General features: G+C 41.3%; 1 protein-coding gene across 3 annotated transcripts; it reads right to left on the bottom strand.

Annotated features, from left to right (window-relative positions):
• On the bottom strand, positions 1-26328 carry LOC100545726 (interferon regulatory factor 2). Of its 3 annotated transcripts, none has more exons than XM_010709778.3 (6): positions 25775-26328; positions 13090-13197; positions 7008-7107; positions 6215-6391; positions 3682-3728; positions 1-197 (listed from the first exon to the last, which is right to left on the bottom strand). In XM_010709778.3, exons 2-6 carry the CDS (start codon positions 13174-13176, stop codon positions 54-56), a joined length of 555 nt encoding a protein of 184 aa, XP_010708080.1. In that variant the 5' UTR covers positions 13177-13197; positions 25775-26328; the 3' UTR covers positions 1-53. The 3 variants fall into 3 exon arrangements, with proteins under 3 accessions (XP_010708080.1, XP_010708078.1, XP_019470206.1); XM_010709776.3 differs by lacking the exon at positions 25775-26328 and adding an exon at positions 15700-15857; XM_019614661.2 differs by lacking the exon at positions 25775-26328 and adding an exon at positions 14132-14234.

The following is a 26328-nucleotide window of genomic DNA, read 5'->3' as shown; positions in this document are numbered from 1 at the left end:
TTTTTTCTGGCATTACCTATTTCATGTATTTGTCTTTTAATTCACCTGTATGCTTAGCATATATGAAAAGCACAGGAGTACTTACCTACAATGTTCACTGTACTGTCAACTTCATTTTTTATACTGGAGGACAGGAAATAGTCAGAAGTAACATCATTTAGCCCATTAATCCCAAAAGATGATTCAACTGGCTCTTGCTAGAATGAAAACAGTACAGTTGGGTCAGGTTTGATTTATTTTAGGAGCCTGGACTAAGTTCATCTCATTGTTCAGAGATGGTAATAAATCAGATTGCTTCTGCCTGCCCCATTCCCACTGTTCCCTGTTAGACAAAGTATCAGAACAAGTAATTTGGTTCTGTGAGAAGCAGACAGAGTTTACTTCCAAATCGTCAGCTTTGAAACTCCAGCTATTTTTCATTTTCAGATTTAGAGTGAGTCTTCTGGGAGCAAGAAATTAGTGTGCTATTTATTACAGGAGATCAACACTTAGAACAAACAAGGAAGAAACATTGCTTTCAAATGTATTCTATTTCATTTTCATCCTCATTCTCTTCCAAACATGCTCTATCTCTCAATGCTCTCTTAAAGGAAGCCTTAGCTTCAGTTTAACAATTACTAAATTCTAACCTTAATTTTTCTCTGCAGCAACTCAAAGTGTTTACATCAAATACAGCCCTTTAGATCACATCATAAACATTACCATAGGGCAACAGCACTGGGAAAACACCACCTGCTCTATATATACTGAGCTGCCCACAAGATGCATACTCTGTAGGTCTGGTGCATTCAAAAGGGAATTGAAAAATCTCCTTTCAGACTAGACACCAAAAAAATGTTAATTCACAAACTCAGGATTTCTTACAAAAGCTATAAACACTTTTAAAGAACTAACTACATGCCCAGCCTTCTCCCTGGTATTGGCACCCATACAAGGTTATGGGATAGAAAGTCTAAAGCCTTCGGTTCTCATTCTGGGTGGGCAGTGCTGCCACTGAAAGCCAAGTTCTGCATCACTGTTGCACTGATGGCATCTGCAGAGAGGTGCAGAAACTGCTGGTTTGATCTGTTGCCTTGGAATGCTCATATTCACTGCTCCAAAGCAGTAAGTGCAGGGCAAGGCGAGCCTCGGGACTCATGGTGCTAGCCCTACACAGCGCTAGCTTTATGAAGGTTTATTGTGGGGACCGGGGACAGGCTGACACGCAGTTTTTAGATGCCACATGCAGTGACCGGGACCCACTCGTTAAGAGATGTCCTTTGGACACACATCTGTGCTTTCCCAGCCCTCCAACAAGGCCAGAGTGCAGTCACACAATCTGTTCCCAGGCCCCTTTTTGCACATCAGAGGAGCGTAAGACATCTACAGTGCTAATGGCACAAGGTCTTTGATGAACCCTACTGGTGGTGTCAAAGACCCAGAAAGCAGGAAAAGATAAAATTAGCTGCTATTGATCCATCCAGGCTCACTGACTGCAGACAGATGAGGACTCTGCACTGGAGCCACAGTGCCGTGCAATGCCCCAGCAAACACAACAGCCCCCATGGGAATGCTGCTTGCACCATAACTTGCTCAGCTTTGCTGAGGCTTCATTACAGCAGAGTTTATTTAGTTGCCCTTTTCAGTAAGAGAAACAAATGCATATCCTAAAACCTGGGTGATGGGACCAGGTCCACAAAGGGACGTGAATATCAGCACAGTAGGTGTTATACCATCTTCAGTGTTTGAATGTCTGGAGGAAGCTGAGCTGAAAGGATGGGAAAAGTGTCACTTAGACTTAAAAATTATCTCAACAGACAGCTGCATGCATAGTCAAAATTAGGCATCTACCATAAGGTAGGGATTACGTCTCACAGGTAGGCAGTTCAACCTTTACCTCTGTTTCAAAGGAAAGAGCCTATTCATGTCTCCTTGGACTACTCAGCTACTTCTGGCCTCTTTTCCATTTGCTCAAGAGCCCAGAGACCAGGAGATGCATCTGCAAGGTAGGAGATGTGCCCCCCCCTAACTAGGGATTAGGTGCAGGCTCTCACATCCCCAGGAGGGTCAAGGAAGGGAAGAGTCCTGGCTGAGCATCCTGCTCAAACTCAACCTCACCAGCGGCATCTGGCAGCGCTCTTCACTCACATCAGCAGTCACCTTAGGAACTTGGGCACCCCCAGGGTCTGGCAGAAGTGACATGGGGGAGCTCCATGTGAGGCTCTCTTACACTAAAGTCCCTTTTCTCCGACCCTTAGCTTCTCCCTCTCTCGGTGTTATCCCACAGAGGTCAACAGGCAGGTCATGGGGCAGCTACCCACCCATTTTCACTAAGCAGAGGTTTTCAAGATAACTGCAAGGCTTTTAACAAAAACCATGCAGCTCAGAATTCACATCACCAAGCAAAGAAATTTAAGCAGTTTTTTGTGTTCAAAAATGTGCATTTGCATTAACTCACTTGTTGTACATAATAATATCCCAGACATCACTGTGATACCCTCAGCGACTAGTATTTGTGAGATTCATTTGAATGAAGAGGGAAAGATTGTGCAGGTAACTCTGCAGTTTTTCAGGTATTTAATATTTGGACTAAAATAAAAGTTATGAAGAAAGGGCACAGCAAAGTGCTGCAGCCAGCTTTGGAAGGCATCACGCGCTGCCCAGCTCTGACCAAAGGAGTTTACTGGATCCCTGGGAATCAGTCACATGACAACAATCTCACATGGCTGCATAATCCACATATAATGGTTAAAAATTGGTAGCTCATAGACAATTTGAAATCACATACAATTTATAAAGCAGTATTCTGACATGCAATTATACAAGTCACCATCACCAGAAGAGATTTTTGCCTTTCAAATTCGATTTTAATAAAGAAATTTTCCCAGCCCTCAGTATCCACCTCTCTGCTTCATCGAGACATGAAAGCCACAGTCCTTAACAAGCAAGCAGCAGAGCACTGAGCTGTTGTTCTGTTACAGACACTGCTGCATGCTACCATGGGCTGTGCTTTCAGCACTCAAATCTGCAGTTTCAGTGAAAGAACAAAGATTTCTGTGAAGCCTGAAAGCCTGGAAACTTTGCAATTTGCTTTATGAAAGCACTGATGTTGGACCAAATCCTGCTAGTAAATTGCACTGACCACCTCAGAGGGGCGTCAGCGTAACTGCAAATGATAGGAAATACCATGTTTTGCAGGGAAAATAAATGTGAGTTTGGATCCATGTTCTCAACAAAAGAAGTCCCATGCTGGCTGATGAGCTTTACAACTTTCTTCTGTCTTACAAAGCATGAGCAGAACACAAGGCTCTGACAGACGTCCCCTTTTCCTAAACAAAAATGAATTTCCAATGCCTTCTGCACAAAAAACCTAATTGCTCCAAAAGGTACTTCTATTGTTCTCAAGCACTGCTTCCATAATTACTGTACTTCTACTTACACAGACAAATGCCAAAGCTGCCAGTTTTCCATCCTCCAGGCATTGCAACACACAAGGGCTGTGTCAACTGATGACGTCAGCCGTGGCTCTTCACATTTTAAAAGAAAACAAAACTACACCAAAGTAACTGCAGCTACTTAACCAAACCAAAACCATGGGAGATTTGCAAATATCCACCATAAGACGCTACTGGGACTATTAAAAAAACAATGGCAATAGATTATTTTCACAGGCTTTCAAACTACAAAACAGCTACTTCTTACCTTAATTTGTTTGAACTTGTCATCCTTCTCAGACTTCGTTTTTTTCCCTGCAACAACAAAAGGAAGATTTCTTAAAGCCCTCCATACCATCAATTGTCCTCCATGAGTTCTACATTCACTAAGAAAGAACCTTCAAATGTGATCAAAACAGCAACACCTCCTAGGAAAAGGATAAGTCCTTTTGCTTAGTTGCAAACCCACTTTAAAGACTGGGCAGTCAAAATTCACCTTGAGCACAGGGTTGCGAGTTTCATTTTTGAAGGACCAAAAAAAAGCAATCTCAGTCAAAAAAAGCAAGGTGAAAAATATGAAGGAATGACAAAGAACCAGAGACTGTTAAATGAGAAGGAAAGAGGAAGGAAATTCTCAAAGAAAAAGAATCCAAATACATATCTTGTCACATTTGAGACATCCTCACTGTACATAGTAACAAGAAAAGGGAGATTGTTCCTTTATTTAATGTGTGAGAAGAGATCACAAGAAATTTCAACACACATTTTTGTAAATAGTTGCAACACAGGGGGAGGGATATAGATTATAATTTATGCCAAAGTGATTTATGCACTCATGTTGGATTGGAGAATCCAGAAGAAAACCTAGAGCATATGGCCCTCACCAAATCTCCTGTGCCTTGTAAGACCTCAGCACTGCTGCCCCTTCTCCGTCTTGAGGAGACCCTAATGTGGAAGCTCAGAGTTGCTGATGAAAGCTCTGCTCTACCCACTCTTTGCACAGACGTGTCCCAGGAATTCCTCCCATCCCTACTACAAGATAGGGCTTAGAATTACAAATGTTTGCAGACAAATTCTTTTGCCCTCACTCATACATAAATTTAGCCGCACGTCATGTAGAAAGGACAAATGAGAAGATATACAAGGGCCAAAAGATGTCAGTTATATAGTAGCTGGATTTGCTGTGGAATCTTCTCCTGCTATGACACAGAGCTCCAGAATCTCAGCTTTCATTATGAACTGTTCTGGTTCTTAAAGCTACGAGAGGAATCTGCCACAATGGGTCAGATTATGGTTCATGGATATATGCCTGCATGTACAAAACACAGCACAGATGAGAGATAGGAAACAGTTTCAAAGCAAATATTCTACTTTTTCCTGATTGATCTTCTTTTCATACTATGATTCTGCCCCCAAAATGCCAAAATTATTCATTTGCATTCACATCTTAAAATTAAGATGAGCTTTATATGCCACAATTTTAAAAAACAGCAAATTGAGCTATATCAAATTTGATTTTAGAGGAACATCATGCAGAGGTACAACATTTGAACAGTAGGTTATCTTTTCAACTAATACATCTAGGCACTAGAAGATATCAGAGGAATAAGGAAGCCCATTTTCTACTCCATAAGCCAATAACAAAGCTAAAAAAATGCTTATATTTCTGTTCAACAAGAAACCAAGTATTCCTTAGACTGACCTGGAGTTTAGGTCCTCTCCTGGCATGTAGGAGATCCATTATCTAAACTAAATCTGGGGAATTTAAACAGTTTCCCACTTCACCACTATCATGCTGTGGGGGAAAAGAGCACAGCCTTCGTCCTGCTGTTTTCATTGCCTAGGTTACCTACCTAAAGAAGTGCCTCTATGGTTTAATAAAGTGTTTTCCCAGGATGCCAAACTTGTGAGTTTGCTCCTTGTATAGAAAACCCAGATGCTGAGTTTGTACTCCCAGTTCCAAGTGGCAGCTGAGTTTAGCTCTTATGTCCTACAGAAACAGATTTTTAGTGCAGGCCACAGCTACACTTAAGAGCATACTCTGCCTACTCAGATGAAAAGAGTGCGAGTTTATTTCTATCCTTGCTTGCAAAAAGACAGCAAAATGTCTGCTCCATATTCTGATGAGCTTTACTGTATGAAATGTATCAATTTCTAATATGTCCCAATCACTCTCCTGGACTGAAGGAGGCCCATTTATCTCATGAGAGATAGGAAACAAGCAGATATGGCTTTATGCTGCTTTCATTCACTAGGACACTTCACACAGACTGATTTTGAAACCAGTGCCACAGATATTAAATATACAGGGGTGCTCCTTTGTGGTATTCTCAGCTTCCTCAAGCCATGTTTTAGCTCAGCACTGATATTAGCACCACCCGCAGGAAAGATTATTCCTGATTCAAGCTACGGGTGTTCATAACTCTGCAAATCTTCAGCTGTTTATGCTGTGTCACTGCCTCAAATGAAACTTCAGCCAGTTGGCAGCAGTTACTTGACAGCCCCAAAATTCAAACAAGCACCGTACCTGCACTTAGCATCCAAATACAGCTCTGTTGGCCTTAGCAGAACTATCACTATTCAAGCAGCCCAGTACCCTATGTCACTGATCTCTCTCAAAGCAGCTCCTTCCCTTAATTGAATACAGCCCATTTTTCACAGAGACGTTCCTAAATTCCAGAGAACAGCTGGATGAAAAAGTCTGACTTTACAATAGGAGAAGTAAAACTGGCACTCTATGCAGGCCCCATGGTAACAATATAGCCAACACCAACTTCACACTCACAAGCTCCCTCCTCTACCTTTTTTGGAAGGTCTTTCAGATAACGGCAGCATCCGGTACACCCTGAAGGCATTGTTTCCTTTCTTTATACTTCTGTCCTTCACTTCTTCTATATCAGGCAGAGAGTTCATAGCACACCGGAAGTTTGCCTTCCATGTCTTTGGGTCGGGTTTATCTACTCCTGACTGGTATTTTCCTAAGCAAGAAAAGAGAGTTAAGCATATATGATGTGTAACTGAAAACCTTAGATAAACTAGTAACAGTGTAGGTGAACTTCAAGGTATTGGCCTTTGGTTGTCAAGACAAGCATTCAAACAACAGGTGAGGTTGCAAGAGAAAGTGAATGTTGTGATCTGATTCTCATGCACGTTTCCAGAACACGATTAACAGCTTCTGCCCAAGAAAGACCTAGGGCACTGCAGATCAGATGCAACTTTACAACAACATGGAAAAGCTTGTGCAGCATTTACCTTTAGTAAGTCTGGCTCAAATCCATAGAAGCATATAAAAAGCCCAAGGGACCAAGTCTACAAAGTGCTGAGCATGCTCTACTCCAAATGATTTTGAACCTGATCTTGTTAACATCTAAATCAATTAAGTTTTACTGTGCTTCTCAATGCAAATGAGTTACAGCCATTCAATAAAGCTAGAGATTACTGCAGACCTTGAAAAAAGCATTTAACCTCCCACAGATCTGGAAACTTCAATTCACTCTCTGTGTTAGTAAAAACAAAGACACGAAAGAAGGAAAATATAGATTTAAAAGGGAAAACAAAGTGAAAATCTGTCCTGCAAAACGAGAGTTCCAATACCTGTGTGAATTGCCCAGTTTCTAAATAACGGAGCATCTTTTTCAACATCCCACCCATGTCTTGCAGCATGCATCCAGGGAATCTGAAAAATCTTCTTCTCCTGGAAGGGAAAACAAACAGGAAATGCCAATGTTGATCGACTTGATGGATTTTCTGACTTTAAGTCACTTATTTAAAAATGCAGTTCCAGCATCTGCAAGCGTTTTGCTTTCTTCTAACACAGTGCTGCTGTCACTGGGCTCAATAGGAAAAGATCCTCTGGCAACAGTGAAAGCAGAATATAGTCCCAAATACACAAGATACTCAGATGCCCCTTCACAGACTATGAGGCTGGCAGCTTTCCAAGCTGACACGGATAAAACATGCAGCGCTAAACATTCCTAAACATTCAAACGAAGGCTAGTTTCGGCAGCACTGACACTCTCATGCTTAGAAAAATCAGATATAAAAATAAACAACCATAAGAACCATAAGAGATAATTCAAGGGGTTTAGAATTCAGTGAGTAAAACACTAACACAGTGAAAGAAAAGGATATTTTAAATGTACCAGCCAGGCAAACAGGGCACATATCAAAAGAAGACATGTCTGCAGTGGGGACAAAAAAAAAAAAAAAGAAATTGGAACACCTATGTGCAGGGATGGGTTTAAAGGTAGTTGAACTTTTTAGTTCAGAAAATTTGATCCAAAGAGAAGCGGATTTAAAGGAATCAAAAGAAGGCTTGTTTGTCCTTTGTTTACAAAGCACAGAGTTAAACCAGGGCATGCCTTACATAGTGGAAGTATATAATGACTCACAAAGGGAACAGAAAAAACTCATGGAAGACAGTACACTACTGAGTCACTACTAAGGACGACAGATTTGACAGAAAAACCTGTGGGAGAATGTACTCTGATGGCTGTTAAGGATAACGAATTTGGATGCAGCTCCAACTCTGGAAGCTCAACTCCTTTCAGCACTTGAACAGCACAGGAACAGAAACAATTAAATCCCTCCTGACATGTTTCATATACTCTTTCTATTAGCATTTAGGCCCATGCCATCATCACAGATAGGACACTGGGCTAGATGGATGATTCCATGAGCCAAATGTGCTTTCATGTCATACAACATAGCATAAGAACACTTTAAAATCTTTTCTGCAAAGCTATGCAAAAAGTTTATGTTCCACAAACAAAATCCTCCTCTTGCAGAAGATGCACCTTAACCTGGCTTCAAACATCGACACATTGCACTTAAGTGCAACCTCTGCAGGTTTAGATTCCCTTCAGTGAAGAGAAAGGCATTTTCAGGGGACAATTTACCTCAACTCACCAACTCAATTACACCCCAGAAACGCCTATTTCCCTTCATTAACTGCAAACAACTGTAAACAGGCAGCCTTCATTTAAGCAACTGCACTGTAGATGTCTAAGGTCAGGGGAGAAGAATCCTTTGCCCTTCCCCTTGCAATAGCACTTCCTCCTTGTCTGTCTGGCTAATATTTCACTAATGTCAAGGTTAGGTTTACTTCTCTTCTTTTTTCTATGATCTTTGCTTTCTTGAGCATGTATTTTTTTTTTTTTTTACTTTACTTTCACCTCTTTTCTTCAATCCTTTCATTTAAATTCACTTGTTCAGAATTGCACTCTTCTCTCATGCTTCTCTTAATCTTTTCCTTAATTTAGTAAATGCAGATCTAACACGATCTCTGTTCTCCTTCAAATTCTCATAAACTCACTCATTGTTAGGAAATACTCCTTCTCTGAAAGAGTGGTCAGGCGCTGGAATGGGCTGCCCAGGGAGGTGGTGGATTCACCAACCCTGGAGGTCTTCAAGGAACTCTTAGATGTTGTGTTGAGAGATATGGAGTAGTGAGAACTATTGGTGATAGGTGGACAGTTGGACTGGATGATCTTGTAGGTCTTTTCCAACCTTGGTGATTCTATAATCCCTTTCATGCATTCTTTTTATTTATCTCATGTGCCTTTTGCCACCTTACTCTTTCCCTTGTTAATTAAATCACCCTACAGAGATGCTCCCCTCTCTCTCAAGTAGAAGAGGTATAATGGAAGCTTCAATCCCATTGTCCTGCAGTCCACACCACTATTGTATTCACTGGAGGTAGAATAAGCTCTACTGTCTTATCTGTCCTAAAGATGACAACCAGTATAGGAAGAAAAAAAAAAAAAATCCTTAAAATAAATAAATAAATAAAATAACAACAAAAAGAAAAATTACCAACAAGAATTGTAAGAAATGACCAGACTAAAAAGTCTTCTCATCTTTGGTTATTGGGAGAAGTTTGAATAATGCTACACAGTACTACAGAGGTTATACCACTGATTTCATATGCTGCCTGAAAATTCCAAAACTTATTTAGGAACTTGCATACTGAACTATAGATATATAGTTATATATAGACTATATAGATATATATAGACTATAGATACAGCACCATGTCACCATCAACAGTACTCACTGCTTCAAAGGAAGGTGCGAAGACTTTCCCAATAGCAGTCTAAGTGCTCATTACAGAAAGTCCTTCCTAATACTGTGTCTTGAAACACAAGGACTTACAAGAAATTGTAGTATCAATTAAAAAATAATCTACCTGTATCATCACTTCAAAATATACCTAATTTTATGTCTAGAAACATTTTCTCATCAACTATGTAAATATCCAATCTTCTCTGAAATCCCTCAATATTGCTGATTGTAACAATCTCAAGTGGCCACAAGTTCCACAGAATAAATGGTTGTTCTGCTCTAGTTTACCTAGATTCTTCCTATTCAAATACTATTTTTTCATTTCACTCATTATCAAACATTTTCCCATATCCTTCTTCATTACTTCTTCTAATAATGACTAGTAGGAGAGGGTCATCACTGCTTTTTCTTAAACTTGGAAAATGAAGTACTATTTTGCATAGCACTTCATCATCAGGCATTTTTGTAGGAGTCCTGTGTTTGTGCATAAAATTAGGCTCATCGAAGTCAAAAGCACAACCCACAAAACTGCTGCTGCATAATGGTCATTGCTACCACTATCCAATGGGGATATCAAAAGGGAAAGAGGTATCACATTCTTAGAAATAAGCAGGAAGAGGAAAATAGTATTCAAAACGAGAAACTCTAACTGCAAAATGCTCCAAGCAGGTGAATGAGCATGAGATCAGACTAATTAGGAAGTCAAAAGGCAAATTTTAAATAGTGACCTCCGTTTGGAGGGTAATACTCCAAGCAACCATCAAAGCAATGGGTTGCTTTTCAGCTCCTGTTACAGCTACTTCGCATGTTTCCATTCTAATTTCCTTTTCCAGACCCATGAGGCATGCTGACCTCACATTATCCTCCTCCTCACATCACCCCTGCCCTCTGCTGAACTGTGTAACTTCTCTCATGCCTTCCAGTTTTGTCTCCCTGGGATGGTAAAGAAATTCCCTTCCTCCCTTCTGCTGTTCAGCAAGAAAATATTTTCACTGAGGAGGAAGATAAGTATTTATTATTTAAGCCCTTTAGAGGAGGGAGTGTAATCTGGAGGAAAAAAGGAACATCAACAATGCAGTGCAGAGCAAAGCAGGAGGTGTAGTGTGACTGACTGAGAGTAGGGGAAGGAAGGTCGTACATCGGCTGTTACCTGACTTATCACTGTTAACTGAAAGGCTTAATTCCTCTCAATTCCCCAAGAAAAGACAGCCAATGACAAACTTGGATTGATACCCACTTCTTCAGTATTTAAATCTTATTTCCTTAAAACCTGTGCACACATACACATTCTCTTGCTAATCTGCCCCATCTTCTTTTCTTTAATGTGAACCATACTTTCCTAACCTCTAATTAAAATACACAAATTCTCAAATCCTACAATTTCCAGAGTCAATTCTATGCGTACATAACATGCTTCAATAGATATGACATTTTATCAAAGATTCCATGAATATCTTTGTTTATGGTCAGGATTTAGAGTAAAAAATACAAATATTTTTGGTTTAATGATTCATCACTGGAATTAATTTCTAAGCATTTTTGAACAGAAACACTTAGAAGTGCTATTAGCTTGTCGATCTGGGTAAAGAACTGACTGCGTGGCTGTGCCCAGAGAGAAGTGGTGAATGGAAATAAATCCAGCTGGCAACTGGCCACGAGCAGTGTTCCCCAGGGGTCAGTACTGAGGCCTGTCTTGTTCAGTATCTTTGGGAATGCTTCTCCAAAAGAGTGGTCAGGTGCTGGAACCGGTTGCCCAGGGAGGTGGTGGAGTCACCATCCCTGGAGGTGTTCAAGAAATGTTTAGATGTTGTACTAAGGGATGCAGTTTGGTGGAGAAATATTGGTGGTAGGTGGACAGTTGGACTGGATCATCTTGGAGGTCTTTTCCACCCTCAGTGATTCCATGATTCTATGAAAAGCAGCTCAAGATGATGCCAAATCTGAATGTAGAAGCAGAGAATCAGAATCTAATAGAGGTCAATGCAGGTCACTTAGCCTGGTGTCCTGGTGTTGACAGGAGCTAGAGCTTTGCTTTAGGAAAAGATTTCAAAATACTTTGGGAGCTTTGGTCAATATAGAATACGCTAGCTAAGGACAAAATTTTGCATGCAGACAGTTTATGCCAGAAGCACAAGACAGAAGCTGCTGTAACAACAGGATCAGAGCTGCAAACATTAAACAACCTGACATGCCTTGTAACATGCCTTTATAGGCTAGTACACAAATCTTGAAGAACTAATCCCTTAGTATAGGAGCAGTGTTTTCACACTGCAGAGCAAGTACGTTCCCAGAGTAGAGAAAGGTTACATGAACATAACCTACAGATAACAGCACTGAGATGCTAAACACATAAGATGCTAAAATCTGAAATACTTTTCCTGCTGCTAAGCACAGAGAAACGATTTTGGAATCAAACAGAAACATTCAAGAAAAGACAGCAGAGAGGGACTGTCAGTAGGAGAGACCTGACAGAAGTAGAGACAGTAAAGGAGAAGAATTCTGAATGTGGTATTTATATTATGAAGACAACAGTAAAATCTGTCCTCTTCCTCCTCTTCAACTATGACTCCATTATGCAAGAATAAGGACCTACTCAAATGCACAGGGCAGCTAACTTGGGAATGGATAAATAAATATTTATTTACCTAGCCACAGCATGTGAGAGTAACTAATGCAGGTGTTCCTGAGAAACAAAATTTGCAAGCTGAAGTTGACAGGGCTGTTGTTAATTGTGTAGTTACAAGTATTTTTAACTTTGTAAACTGAAATTAAAAAATATTAGTCTTAGCTGTCATTCACCGGTCTTAAAAATGAACATCTGAGCACCACAACTACCAAGAAGAGGATGCTAGACTAACTGGACTAGAGCCTCAAACAGGATGGCAGCTCCCATGTTTCTGCACCTACTTTACAGCATTTCCACTCTATTCATTTTGATAATAAAGTGGTTTTTTGTTGCTAAGACTGCGCAATTCCTTTCAGCACCGTGAATAACTCTTCTACATTGCATAATTCTGGGGTTTATTACAGCTCAAAGTCTGAAATACACTGTTTTACTGAATCAATTAAAAAATATCAACTGGATTCTGAAGTGCTTACAAAGTTTCTAGCACTCTCACTGTGAGTTCTGGATAAGGAATAGTAAGTTGGGTCTGGTATAGGAAAAATTACCTGATTTTTTTCTCAGATTCACTGCTTTAAGAAGTATCAGAGATTTCATACAAGTCTGAAAGAGATCATCACTTCAACTCAGAGGTTAATGCAGAATACAACATTCCACCTCAGATGAGCATTTTGTTCAAAATCCCTCTGACACTGTTTGGTAAGCAATTTGTTCCAGCTAAAAAACTTAACAGAGTCTACATTTTTTTTCACCAACAAAGGGTCAGAGGAGGGAAAATGCTTATAAACAAGTCACAAATCTAACAGGCAAATGCAAAGAGCTTCAGATCTGGAACGTAAGGCCAGAAGAACAGGTTCAGCAGGAAGCATTCAGCGTTGCCCTTCCTCCTTTGTGTTGCCCCTTTGAAGACTAAGAACACCAATGTACACTGCTGTGAAGGACCTCATTCACACACACGTGCAGGCGTGCTTGCAAAAACACACCCCTTACCTTATTTAGCCATTTCAGCCCTGGTATTGTGTTAGAATTTATTTGTTCTTCCAGCCATGGGCGCATCCGCATTCTTTCGACAGGCATTGTTACCTGCGCTGGAAGGAGCTGAAGGGAACAAGGGACAATGTTACTTGTTTTCCTGGTAGCACTCAGCACAAAATACACACAAACCTACTTATTAGCAATTTGCAGGCACTTAACAATCATCATACTGACTTGGGATCTGTGTAGGAGGCTCCCCTAAGAGCAACTGAGATGATAAGACTTTCTCCACAGCAGAAAGTGGTCAGTCTTGTGGTACATCTACATTAGTAAACCCGTCACATAAAGATACATTCCAATGGCAACAGCTTTTCTAACGACACAGTCAGGATACTACAAAGAATATCAGTTGTCCTCCTGCAGAGATCTCTTTCATTGGCCTACGTACCTGCATTTGCTGAATACATTTTTTTGCCAACAAGAGAAAACAACAAAACCAGCAAACAAAGCCACACAGGAAACATCTCTGTACTAGCTATAATTATATATCTACTAACTAGAGTGTTTTCAAATGGTTACTTCTGTCGCACAAACTTGATTAAGATAGCAAAAGCTGTTCTTTTCATCACAGTACTTCACTGGACAGCTTGGCTCTGGTTGCGCACTACGACCCCTTCCCTCCAGATTTATCTGATCGACTCAGCCACTGATTTTTTCTTAAACTACGTTTCAGTAGTGCTTAGCTAGGAAGGGAGCACTCTGCAGCCCCCTCCAGGGGGGGACATGCCAGGATATGTTATGTTATTCAGCTAAGGCTCGAACCGTCGTCTTTGTCTCTCCATCTCACACACACAGGCACACGTGACCCTGATGCACTTCCCCACTTAGAATGGTAAATTATTGACAGAAGAGTCCAAAGTCTTGAAGCGAGGACAAATAATTTTAAAAACATTAACCTATCACAAAGTGCCAAGCAGCACTAGATGCAGATTAAAGCACTGCATAAAACTCCTGCTAACCAGCCTGCAATCAATCATTTCCACATTCAAGTACTTGCATTTAGGCTTCTTCTTCTCTCCCCCACTACACCACACTCAGCTCCTTCCTCTCTCCTTTGTTCTTCACAACTGCACTCTCTGCACCATTCTTCAACTTCTCTGCTCTGCTATTCTTGTCACCTTTGATGTTAAATAATAAAAAAAAAAGACAAAAACAAAAAGACTAGGCTACACATCTGAAAGCACACAGCAATGACACAAATGTAAATGTGTTTGTTCTTTTTTCCTATGGGATTACGAGCAACAGACAAACAATTAGGCAGCACCAAGCCCACACCCAGCACAAAAGGAAGAAAAATGTTCAAAGTTTCCTTGCTCTGAGGACATGTATTTCCTGAAACTAACAAGGAATTAAAACCTGAGCTCAACAATAAGGCGCTGATATGTTTCCAGTGACCAAAAAGGTCTAAAATAGCTTAGAAAATGCTTCCAATTTCTCAGCTTGCTTTCAAGTTCACTTCACATATAAGAAAGCAGACAACCCTGGAGCCCAGCAACTGTGGAACGCTCCTGCAAAGCCCCTGTCTGTGCAGGAGCAAAGTTCTTTCCTGAGTGACAGTGACACAGAAACACAAAATCATTAAGGTTGCAAAATACCACTAAGATCATCTAGTCCAACTGTCAATGTAGCTAAAATGCACTATTCCCTCTTCAAATATGCAAGAAGTACAAGCACTTTTTTACAAAGCAGATGCAGCCAGGCCCCAGAAGCCCTTCCAGTGCCAACTGTCCTGTATGGAACACTCAGTGCCACTTCTCACCTACCAGAAGTAGGGTCAGAGTTGAAAAATGCAAATGACCGCACTAAAAATGCGAGTGCATTTCTATTTAGCTGTCAAGGAAGAAGCATGCAAATGCAACCAGCATCTCATAAGCTTTTCTTCTTAGGACTTTTTCAAATATATGTACACTCTGAGACAAGTCAAGGAAACACTATGAATAATCTTCAGATTTCAATTTGTAAGTGCGTGCACAGGATGCATCCTGTGTTGCAGCTAACAAGCCTCTAAGACAAATTTCAAGCCTAACTGAATGAACTAGTTACACAAAAAGCAAGGAAGTAACCTTTAAAGTAGCAGCAGCAAATTCCACTTGGGGGCGAAAAAAATAAAAGCTGCCTTTGTGAAAAAGTGATGCTTTTCAGGAGGGAAGAAACTGCTGACACCACTGCTGCAAGGAAGGAGGCCTTGCTCAGAACGGCAAGGTAGAGACATTTATCTAATCTCTCTCACGTCCCCAGGGGCTCTACCAGCTGTTCCCTGCAGATGCTCATCTCCTTCCCAGCGCCTGGAGCCCTCTGGAACTGGCACAGAATCCGCAGCCAGTAGCACACACCTTCACATCCATCACCTGTACCATTTCAAATTCCTCAGCGCTAAGCAGAAAAGCAGTTTGACGTGTGAGAAGGGAGGAGTGGCTTCCAAGATCTGTTTATCTGAAAGTAAAACCAAAGCCAGCTAAAAATAACCTGTGGTGATGTCCAGCTGGAGGGAGCTATGGGCATCTTCTGGGGAGCTGTATTTCACAGAAGGGCAAACACAGCATGTGTGCATTCATCAAAACATACCCTGTGCTCCTCAATGACCATGAGCTGAAGAAAATAAAGCCTGACGTTTTCATTAAGCACTCCCGGACCCTTCTGCCTTGGGACAGCACGGACCATAACGATGCTAAAATGCAGTGTTTTTTTGGCAGCCGTACGTCAACAACATCTCTGCAATGAAAATAACAAGTCAGCTCTATCTAGCAATTGTTTGTGTGAAATGAAGGTGCCACATCTTCCCTCCAGGGCTGTCAAACATGTGCTTTGCTTGTATAGTAAGAAAGGCCACGATTCTGCAATGCCTCAAAAAGTAACCTCTGTATTTCACTACTGCCTTCCAGGATGTGTGACACAGTTCAGAGGCAGGGTTAACTGGTGCACCTGGGAGTCTCATGATGATGGCTCCTTTCTGTGCTGTTTTTGTTGCTGCCTTCACTGTCAGCTTGAAATCCAACCCTCTGCGAGTGGTGGCACAATCACCTTCTGCCGTTGATTGTTGCTCAAGTTTTTAAAGATCTCTACAATTCCTTTAAACAGGCAGCAAAAGCACGTTGAGTTTCACTAGCCATCACTAAATATCAAGTCATCTTCAATCTAGATTAGAATATGTTAATTATGAAGCAAACACAAAGCCAGAAATGAGGGTGAGCCATACAAAACACAGGGCATATGGAGGCCACTTCTCCCTGGTGTTTACCCATAAGAAAGGAAAAAGTGAAACAATGAATCCTTTTAAGGAGAACGAAACTTTAACATTTAGAGTCTGAAGCAGGCCTGCAACACCAGGAGTGCCTCTGCACCTACCGCCCACTGCCCATCAACCTTCACAGTGCACTTCCCCTTCAGACTTACCCTCCTGGAGTCACAGCTACATGTAGGTGCACGTACTTTGTGCTCTGAGACTGCCTTCGGCTCCATCTCAATCTCATCATGAGCTAAGGCTTTTCTCAGCCAGATGGCTTTGTGAACACGATGAGGAAAATATGAGGGTTGCAAGCAACACCTTTTTCTGTAAGGTTTGTTCATTCGGCTGAAGCTCAACCAATGCTCCCATCCAGCAGAGAGGGAAGTGCACTCCAGCATAAGAGCTGCTAGAGATAACAGGTGGCATCCCCAGAATCCAAAACTGCTAGTGAAGACACTGTGCTTTTAGACCACAGCTTCAAACTTGGGCTGCAGTGACCTCCAGCACCTCTCTAGGGAGGGCTCAGGAAAACGCTCAGCATTTCCAGAGAACCATGCTGAAGTCAAGCTTTCTGGCATGACACTGAGAATAATTTGTCTGTTTTTTCTTCTGGTTTATAATTGTCCTGTGGTGGGGAGAAGGGAGGAATAAAATCCAAGAAACACAATCAACTGCTAATGCAGATGGGACCCAGGAAAACATTTTTCTATCCTACAAGAAAAGGACATGAAAGTAGGCCTACCTACTGGGAATTCATTTTGTCAACACTTGCCATTCTTAACAAGAAAGCACATCAACAAGAACCACAATTTGTAACTATACATCTTAGAAACATATTAAGCTTGATAGCTCTGTTAATATAATTTCCCTTTTCTTGCTGCATTTTCATCAACGACATCTTTCTTAAAGAGAGCCACAGTCAGGGGCTGTTGACTTAGCTGTGGGAGCTGGAACATACTGACTGACATTATTTCAGAACAGCCATTACCCTTCACTCAGTGATGTAAGTCTGTGGGGAATAATAATAGTACAGTAGCACTTTACAACAGCACTGTAGCACTAATACTGCAGTAGCACAATAATAGTTTGACCACTTTTGAGGGTTTGTGCTAGTTCTGCAGTCAGGTCCGACTTCTGTTTGCAATTAGATACCATGAAAACATGGTGGAACCTCCTCTCTGATAAGCCATAAACTGTCTGAATCTCACACATGCAACTCAGAGAGAAAAAGTTATGGAAGAAAGATAGCACAAGTTGCTGCAGTCTGGACAGCACAACCCAGCTACGAACACAGAAACCTGGAGGAGGCCAGCCAGCAACACAGCTTCTACGACAACATATCGCACTGGAAAATTTCTACATGGGAATTGTAACTAGGGTCAAGCATACAAGCCAACTTCTCAAGAAAGACAGCTGAAGGAAAAGAGGCACAACAGTGTACAAAACCGAAGCACAGGTGTAAGTGCTCTCATGAGCAGTGATACAAAGAGCATTGAGCAAGTGGCTGTCACTACAGCTTCCTCAAAGCATAATGTTCTATTGAATTTCAGCTCCATACTTCTTTGCCAGATGCGTTTTCCTAACATTCTTTATGTAAGACTCTTTGGAAGGAAACCTATAGCATTTGTTTGTTTTTAAAGAGATATTTGTAAAGTATTAGTTATACTCAAGAGATATTTCCCTTTTAAGAAATATTAGAAAAGCTGTAAATGACAGTTGGGTTACATTCTATCTATCCTCACAGCTTTACATACTTTCACTGGCAATGTTCTACAAACAGCCTGTAGCCCTCCCTGCTGTATGCTGAGACATACTAGTAATTTCCTTGATACTAGATAACAAGGAAATGACACTACTGACATATAGAAAGCATAACCTTTGAGAATGAAAAGCTCCTCAGGAGAATTATGGTAGTTGTAGAAAGAAAGTGAAAGCAACAGTAGAGCATGTAGTAAGTCTGAACAGCACAAGATGTTCTATTCCCTTCCGTTTCGCTCTGTCTGACAGCATCTGGATAGCTGAGAAGTCACAAAGGTTATCTCCAAACTACAGACTGCTCTATGCCTACAACAAGCATAGTTTTTGAACTTATCTCTATGGAAGCAAAATAAATATATGAATGAATAAATAAGTAAATAAAAATGGAGAAAGCAACCTTTCTTTTCCTATCACAAAGTAAGGATCTGGATATGGAAGTACAGCTGTGAGAAGGCAAGGTGAGGTAGGGCACTTGGAGGTGTATTTGCAACATAGGTCACAGCCTTCCCCCAGAGGCACAAAAAAACATCTGTTCCCTAGAGGTCTTGTGCATAATATTGCATGGGATCTATTCCTCTTTCCTCTGCAAGCAGAGAACTGACAATATTTAAAATAATAATAATAATAATCTGGTATCTGTGCTTTGCTGATAATCTTTTAAAGTGTTCTCTTTGCTTCCTAAGGCTGGTGCACATCAGAGAAGCATCAATCACTCTGTGTGACCAAACACATGCCGAAATGAGACCATACACTAATTTTAGGATTCAGGGAACTGGGCTCTGTATTTGTCCACGTGTCAAGACTGTTCAGGGATACAAAGAAACATGATCTTGTTCTGACGACCAGCACTTAAAAGCAAAATTCTGTCCCCTGGTCACAACTTGGACTCTGTCTTCACACAGCATTTTGCGTGTATGGACTCTGAGCAAACCTAGCTTGGAAGTCATCCTATTCAGAGATATTTCCTTGGGTAAGAGAACCTGTTAATGTGACCTGGCCAGAAATACTTCAGACACATAAACAAGATTTAAGTTGAAATATACATGTAGCTGAATTCAGACATCTGAACTGCATCGAACTGCATCCTACAAGAGACCTCCGCTTGGGTGTATTTCACATCTTCCAAAAGCACAAAGGAAACCTTACTGCTGATGCTGCCAATGCAGAATTAACATGCCTGCTTTCTGACAACCCCAAATTATGCAAATACACGTTATCTTTATTGGAACCTACAGCAAAACACTTAATTAAAGTAACATTAGTAAGTGAGGAAAAGTGTGCATATTCGTTCTCACAGGAGCGGAGTTGTAAAATAGAGATACAAGGCAAGAAGGAACAGGAAGCCCTAGAAAAGTCTTCCTAGACTCATGAGTAAATTCATGATACATAGCAAAACAGGTACCCTCTCTGGTCTTTTCTTGTCATGCATTAATGGTGCCTCTCTCTTATGCTCCCTACAAATACTGACACTACTATACAGGGACAATGCAAACATCCCAACTCTGCCTTGTGCTCTCCTCCACTGAAAGCCTACCCACTGCTCCACACCCCCTGGCCATAATTCTTGATCCACACTGCTGCAAGGCCAGTACATTTCCTGCTCTTTAGCAACACTTTGGCGGCAGAAGCAAACAAGGTCTGTGTGAGTGTGCTATGTCCTTCCTGAGCGTCACCAACAAAAACATCGCACAAGAGCCAAGGAAGGTTGTATCTCACTTGCTCAGGTGCCTGCAGGAAGGAGGAGATTCCATCAAGACAGGCTGGAAAGCCAACAATTAAAGAGCAGGCAGGCTGGTAAGGCACAGGTCCTCACAGTGCTAGTACGCATGGCCTGGTCTGGCCTGGCCATTAGTAAGGGCAACCAAGGGCAACCACAGAGAAATATTCACCTGCTTACCGCAGCTCCCAAACCACAGGCCACACCAGGATCATGGCTGGAAATCTGTGGGATGGTGCCAGCAACAGCTACACAACTTCCAAAAGTCCTGCTCGGCATGGGCTGTTGGTGCTCACCTCGGGCTGTAGGGTGGTGTGACTGGATGGCAAAGAGGGGGTTATCAGCATTCCCCTCTTGTGCTACTGCTGCAGGCAAGGAAGATAGAGATAGGTGGAAGGAAAAAAAAAGTCTTCTGTCCTCGAGGGCTGGAGGGTGGAAAAGCTCCCCAACACTCCTTACAGAAGAAAAAAAATGGAATGAAAGAAATACCTCAAACACGTACTGAAATCAGCATTATATACTGCACGACAAACAAGCCCAGGAAAACATACAATGGGAACTCATACTGCATAGAGTGTATTTCATCAGCCCTATAGCATTTCTGTTCCACCCAAAGGGTGTTAACATGTCCTGGCTGGGATTCAGACATTACACATCAAAACAGACTCTTTCCTTTGGTTTCCATGCAAGGCTTATTTTCCCTCAGCAGCAAAGACATGAGTTGTTGTTTTGTAGTGATCTCAGGCATTGTTAAAGGTAGCCCTTGGATTTGCAGACTAGAACTGCACCAAAGAAAAGCAGAGATATCTTAACACAACAGAACAAGACGTCTGACTTGTGCTTCTGCACTGAGCTACTATGAAACAATGCTTCAGCTTCTCAGCACCTACAACAAGGTTTCCATTTTACTGGCTTTTATGCTGAATATAAACACAACATAAGATATGAATATGTGCTGCTGAGCCCATTCACTTCTTTGGCAACACAGTGACTTCCATCAGCTGGGAACTTGGCCCAGGCTTCTAACAAATAGATTTTTAAAGATCATCCCTACAGTATCTGTGCCACCAAGATCATCTATCATTTGTACACCCACAAATGTCCCCAAGTCTGGTGAGCATACAAAGCCGCTGTTTCACTTTCAAGGAATACTTTGTTTCCTTCTTTTCTTTCTTTTGTTTCCCAGGTCTCAGCCTGACTCAGGATGGAGACGCCAACTTCAGATGCAGTCAGGATGACAGCACGTCCACACAAACGGTAGGCAATGGCATGTGATTACACACAGTTCTCTAGAAGTGTGAAATACAGCCACAAATTCTACCTGATTTATTTAATCCTTAAGCTTTGTTTTATACCTGATGATTGCTCAAGATTTGCTTTCAGCACCTGGGACATGTCAGGATTTTCCCCCCAAAAACTGCCAGAAGACCAAATGGTCATTTTTTCAGTAGTAGATCAGTCCTTCACTCAGACAAGTTTAGAAAGGGCTTGTTTACAACAGGAAAAATCACAGGCGTGGTTGTCAGGCAACAATTAATTCCTTGCATCGGGGAGCAGTTATCCCCAAATAAATCAATTCTAATCTGGAATTAACTGCTCACACACGAATTCACTCTCTAACACCCGCATACAGTAGCTGATGCGGCTCCACTGCGGCCAAACCCTGCACATTCTTAAATCTGTCAGGAAAACTCAGCATTTGACAGCTGATTCATAAGGAATTTTCCAGGCTGATGAAAATACAAGGCTGTTAAGGCTCAAACAATTATCAAGAATCGCTTCTTTTATCATACTAATGCAGCCCAGCAGCATTTTTTAAAGTCCCTCCCTGGCTCTGTTAGACTCAGTGCCTTGTGAGTAGGCTTACAGGAAACATCCCTAAAACATCTGCCGAGCACACATTTCCTACACTGGTCTTTATGAAAGCAAAACCAAATCATACGTGCAAGTACTTAAAAGATGGGGATTATACACTGTAAACATCTTTTTCAAAGCCTGCAGTCCTCCTTCCCTGTCCTGTCGTTCCTCTGACTAAATAACACGGTCAGGGCTTTATAGGACCCCACAAGCAAAAAAAGCAGCCGTTGTAAACCAGAAGTCCTTAATCTCAGTGTTCCCACACTGGTAGCTTGTGAGGATCGGGCAAGTCTCCAGAAAAGATGGTTATGTTTTAAAGGCACTCAGAGAGGCAGAAAAATTATTTCAGACAGCTAACGCCAAGAAATGCGATCAAGGAAGAGCTTTCACATTTACTGGCCATGACCTGAACCTGATCTAATCCACCTTGCTCAGATTTGACTCGTTTCCCACAGCTAGCCTCGTTTGTGTAACATACTGTTCTGCAACACACAGCAAAAACTATTTGCACACTACACTAAAGTACGATTTAATATTTGCTTAAAGCTTTCGCTTTATTGTCTGGGCAAAGGCAGCCTCTACTACCAAAGTTAATAGCTAACTCACACCTTCTTTTTGCTTCCCTGACTTCTAATCACCAGCACAGCATCCAGAACCGAGAGCAGAAGTCAGAAACCATCCCTGCCTAGCTTCTCACCGAGCACCAAAGCCAGCCCTCTTGTGAAAGCAGTTTATCCCTCACTTCCAACAGAAGGGATGACTCCCAAATGTCTGGCTAAGATGGTTTCCAATATTAAAGAGAAATATATGCTATTTCGGATTAGTAAAACACACTTCTGCCACTTACTTAGCACTCTTGCTTTAAGGACAGACCACAGAAGGCACAGACTTAGGGGCTGGGATACTCTGAATCATCCGCACGGCAAGCTGGAAACATGTCTGTCACATGCACTTATTTATGCTTACAAAAATAGCACCGTGAAAGAAGCAGATGTGTGAGCACAAAAAATAACTTAAATTGAGTTATTTATTCTAGAGATACTGGCAGACACTGGTGAATTTAAGAGAGAAATGTCCCTCTCTTGTATGTAACCCTTAAAGGTCTCCATTTCAAGAGTACTAAATAATAAAGGCTTAGTAAAGACACGTGCTAAAACAGTATGTTGTAATCCTACTTGGTACAGAAATGCTACTCTTTCTACCACCACAGCACATACAGGAACTTCTTTACTCATTCATGTTGAGATATGAATGGTTAAAGGGATTGCTTACAAAATATGTTCTTCCTCTAACGTTTGTGTCAATCACAGACTAACAGCAAAGAGACAGCCTCAATTCCTGATCTGCAGCAGCTATTTCTATCTTGGAGGCTTCCTAAAATACTGCAGAGCTAGAGTGAGACCACTGAACTCATCTTCATTGCTATTCTGAGCCAGATAAACAACATTAAGCTAAACAAAGCCAGTCTTCAGCAGCTTCCTTCACGAATCCCAAATCTCCAGAACAGGTTTGGGATCCAAAGAACTAAGTCCTGATGCACCCGAACATCACGCTCACCAAGTGTGTGAGAATTCAATCTCTGCAGTCGAAGTCCTTCATTTTGCACTCATACAGCTCCTCAATACCCAATCAACACTTTGTTCAATACAGTCTGTGAATACGTGTCTCTCCATACGAGAAGGATACACATTCAAGTTTCCCAGGCATCCCAATGCCAGTATTACTACAATGTTTCCAAACATTACTTCCCCACAAGAGCAGGGCCACATTGAGCACCGCAGGGTTATCACAGGGAGAACAAGATAGGAAAAGCATGAACAGGAAAACCAGTGGGAAAAGCTCTTACTTCTTATCCTTTATACACTTAAAAGAGTGTTGTCCTGTAGAACTCAAATTTACTAACAGATGAAGTAAATAACGACATGGAATTTAATTTTACGAAGTCCAGCTCTCATGCTTCCTTGCTCAGTGTTTATTCTTTCATTTTTGCCAACTTGGAAATGAAAACCAGTGGAGTCAGTTTCACTTTTGTTTATATTCGGTTTCAATTTTATGCTCAAGTTTTGCTTTCATGTTTTTAACATCACAGCATGTGGATTTCAAATCCTGCAGGAAAGATTTCAGCAGCTTTAAAGTATTTGCTTCCTATCCTCCCCTTTTTTCAACTGTGGAATTATTTTTACTTTAGATAAATTTGGTAAGATGCTGTTACAAATTCTGAATGCTTTTGGCAAGAGAATTGACTTATTTTGCTTTTAAAAACTGATATGCCACGCTGAATTTAATTCAATAGTTCTGTACTTTCCACTTGTTTCATCTTTGAATTAAATTAACGCACATCTGCACAACTCAACAAAACATCTTCAGATTAAGAGCAGCAGTGTACCAAGGGGACAGAAAGCCCGTATCATGCACCAAACACAAGTTCTACATACACATCAAATGCATATACAGACCTAAACTTGTTCCTACATCCCCTTATGGATGAATTAAGGCACTGTCTTGCTTAGGTAATGCTGTAAGAGCTTCACTGTAATGCCATCAAGCCATGCCCAACAACAACAGAAACACCGCAGCACAGATTTTGCCTTCTGTGCACTCACTGAGCCCCTCAACTCACAGATATCCCTCCATACATACCACAGAGCAGAACTTTCTTACAACAAGCTGTAAGCAAATCCTCCTTCTTTTGTGCTGTACCCGTGGTAAGCATGTCGGTCTTTAAAAACTGCTGAAAACTATTCTATACAAATGGTTAGAAACATCCACTGCAACACATGTCAGTGTGCTTTTGCCACAGCTTAGCTCCATTCTAACACCTTGATATGTTGCAAACATATCCAGCAGTAACTGCAAAAGTGAGTTAAGTGTTTTAAAGGCTATCAGTAAGACGTATGTGCTGCACAATGCATTCATCATGCCATATACAGAAAGGGTAATTGTATATGTTAGCTATAAATATGTAGGCATTAAACTCTTAACTATCAACATGCTAAATTTATAACAGTTATAATCAATACTAGCTTTTTCTACTGGCTATTTTAATCTTAACACAAGAGCTCATACATTATCAGTGCAAGGAAGAACCTTCATGATGTTCACAATTAATGATTCAGTGTATCTGAAAATAAGAAGGAAGTTCTTTAACTACACTGAATATTTTTTCCCATAAAGTTATTCTTACATGAGGAATATGCAATGTAATAAATCTGCTTTTCTCATTCATTTTGGTTTGCTGGTATTTTTGTTTTCCTTTCAAAGTTGTGATCTCAAAAAACAAAACATCTGACACTAACCACAGTTTATAGCAGCACAAGCTATAATAAAACTTCTGTAAACACTACCTTATGGCTTATATCCTCAATATAACAATTACTGAAGGCCTTTGAAGAACTGAGTTCTAAAAGGTCAATCTTTAACAAATCACAGAGATAAGTAAGAGTCCCACAAAACAAGTAACGTTGTGATTAGTTCTCCTTCTTTATCTACAAACAGATTCCAGCACTGGAAGTCCACAAATGGAGGTTCTAATCCTTCAAACCCCCAAAGAATTTTGCTGGAACACCACTCCTACACAGCATGAGGTGCATGCATGATACATTTAGCCTGTGTCTGGTTAACAAGTCCAGGTGCAACTAGCATAGATTGAATAGGGCCATCTTGGAAACGTATGTTCTCTTTTCTGAAGTTTCCTAAAGAGCTAAGGCACAAGATTCATGTTGCAAAGGTCAGCGCACAGTCTCGCTTCTCTAGGTAACCTACAAACGGATCACTTCTTAGGCTTATGCTTATCCTCATGGAGAAAATCTCCACCTGCAGCTACTTCTCAGAAAGAATTCTTGATCGGTACCTGCTGTAGTTTGTGGATATTCAGTGCTCGAAGTTTGAAACCGACCTGCACTGACTGCTAAGCTGCACGGCAAGTTTCTCTCCCACAGGCTGCCTCATTGCTTGTGAACCTGCTTAAACTCCTGGCACCCACAGCACGCTGGGGGCAGCGAGCACCGCATTTATGGGCTGCCCCACAAACACCTCCTCCTGTACTGAGTGCCTCTCAATTGTTTTCTGTGGGCTGCGCTTACCTGCTCCCCGCTGCCTGTTCGTTCTTCTCATTACACTGATGATTTCAAGGAACATTCCCATATCCTCCTCAGCCATCTCCTGGCCAAGCTGAGGCGCCCAGTCTTTCACAAAAGCTGTTCTATCCACCTGATTGTCCTCAATGCCTTTCTCTGCAGCTCTGCCGGTTTCACTGCACCCTTTCTGAGATGGGGAAACAGAAATTGTTAATGCTGTTCAGGAGAGGGGAGCAATAGGGGTTTATGGTAGCATGATGATGCTTACTTTTCCATGTTTTACTCCTTCCTAATAATTCCAACCTGCCTTCTGCTTCCTGAGCCACTGCAGGGCACAGAGCTTATTTTTTCATAGGATTACCTACGTCCTATGATCTTTTCCCCAGTAAAAACAGTCAGTTCAAGCTTTCCTTTTGTGTATAAAGTTAGGATTACATTCCCTTCCATATGCATTACATTTCATTGGTATGTACTGAATTTTATTTGCAGCCTTACAGCTGGGCTTTCAACATAACAAGATCCTTCTGCAGGCTTTGCAGTTCGGCCTTTGGAGTTTGACT

This window comes from Meleagris gallopavo, chromosome 4, assembly GCF_000146605.3.
Source record: "Meleagris gallopavo isolate NT-WF06-2002-E0010 breed Aviagen turkey brand Nicholas breeding stock chromosome 4, Turkey_5.1, whole genome shotgun sequence".
Taxonomy (NCBI): Eukaryota; Metazoa; Chordata; class Aves; order Galliformes; family Phasianidae; genus Meleagris; species Meleagris gallopavo.
Note: the sequence above shows the minus strand (reverse complement) of the source record. Positions and strands in the feature narration are given on the sequence as shown.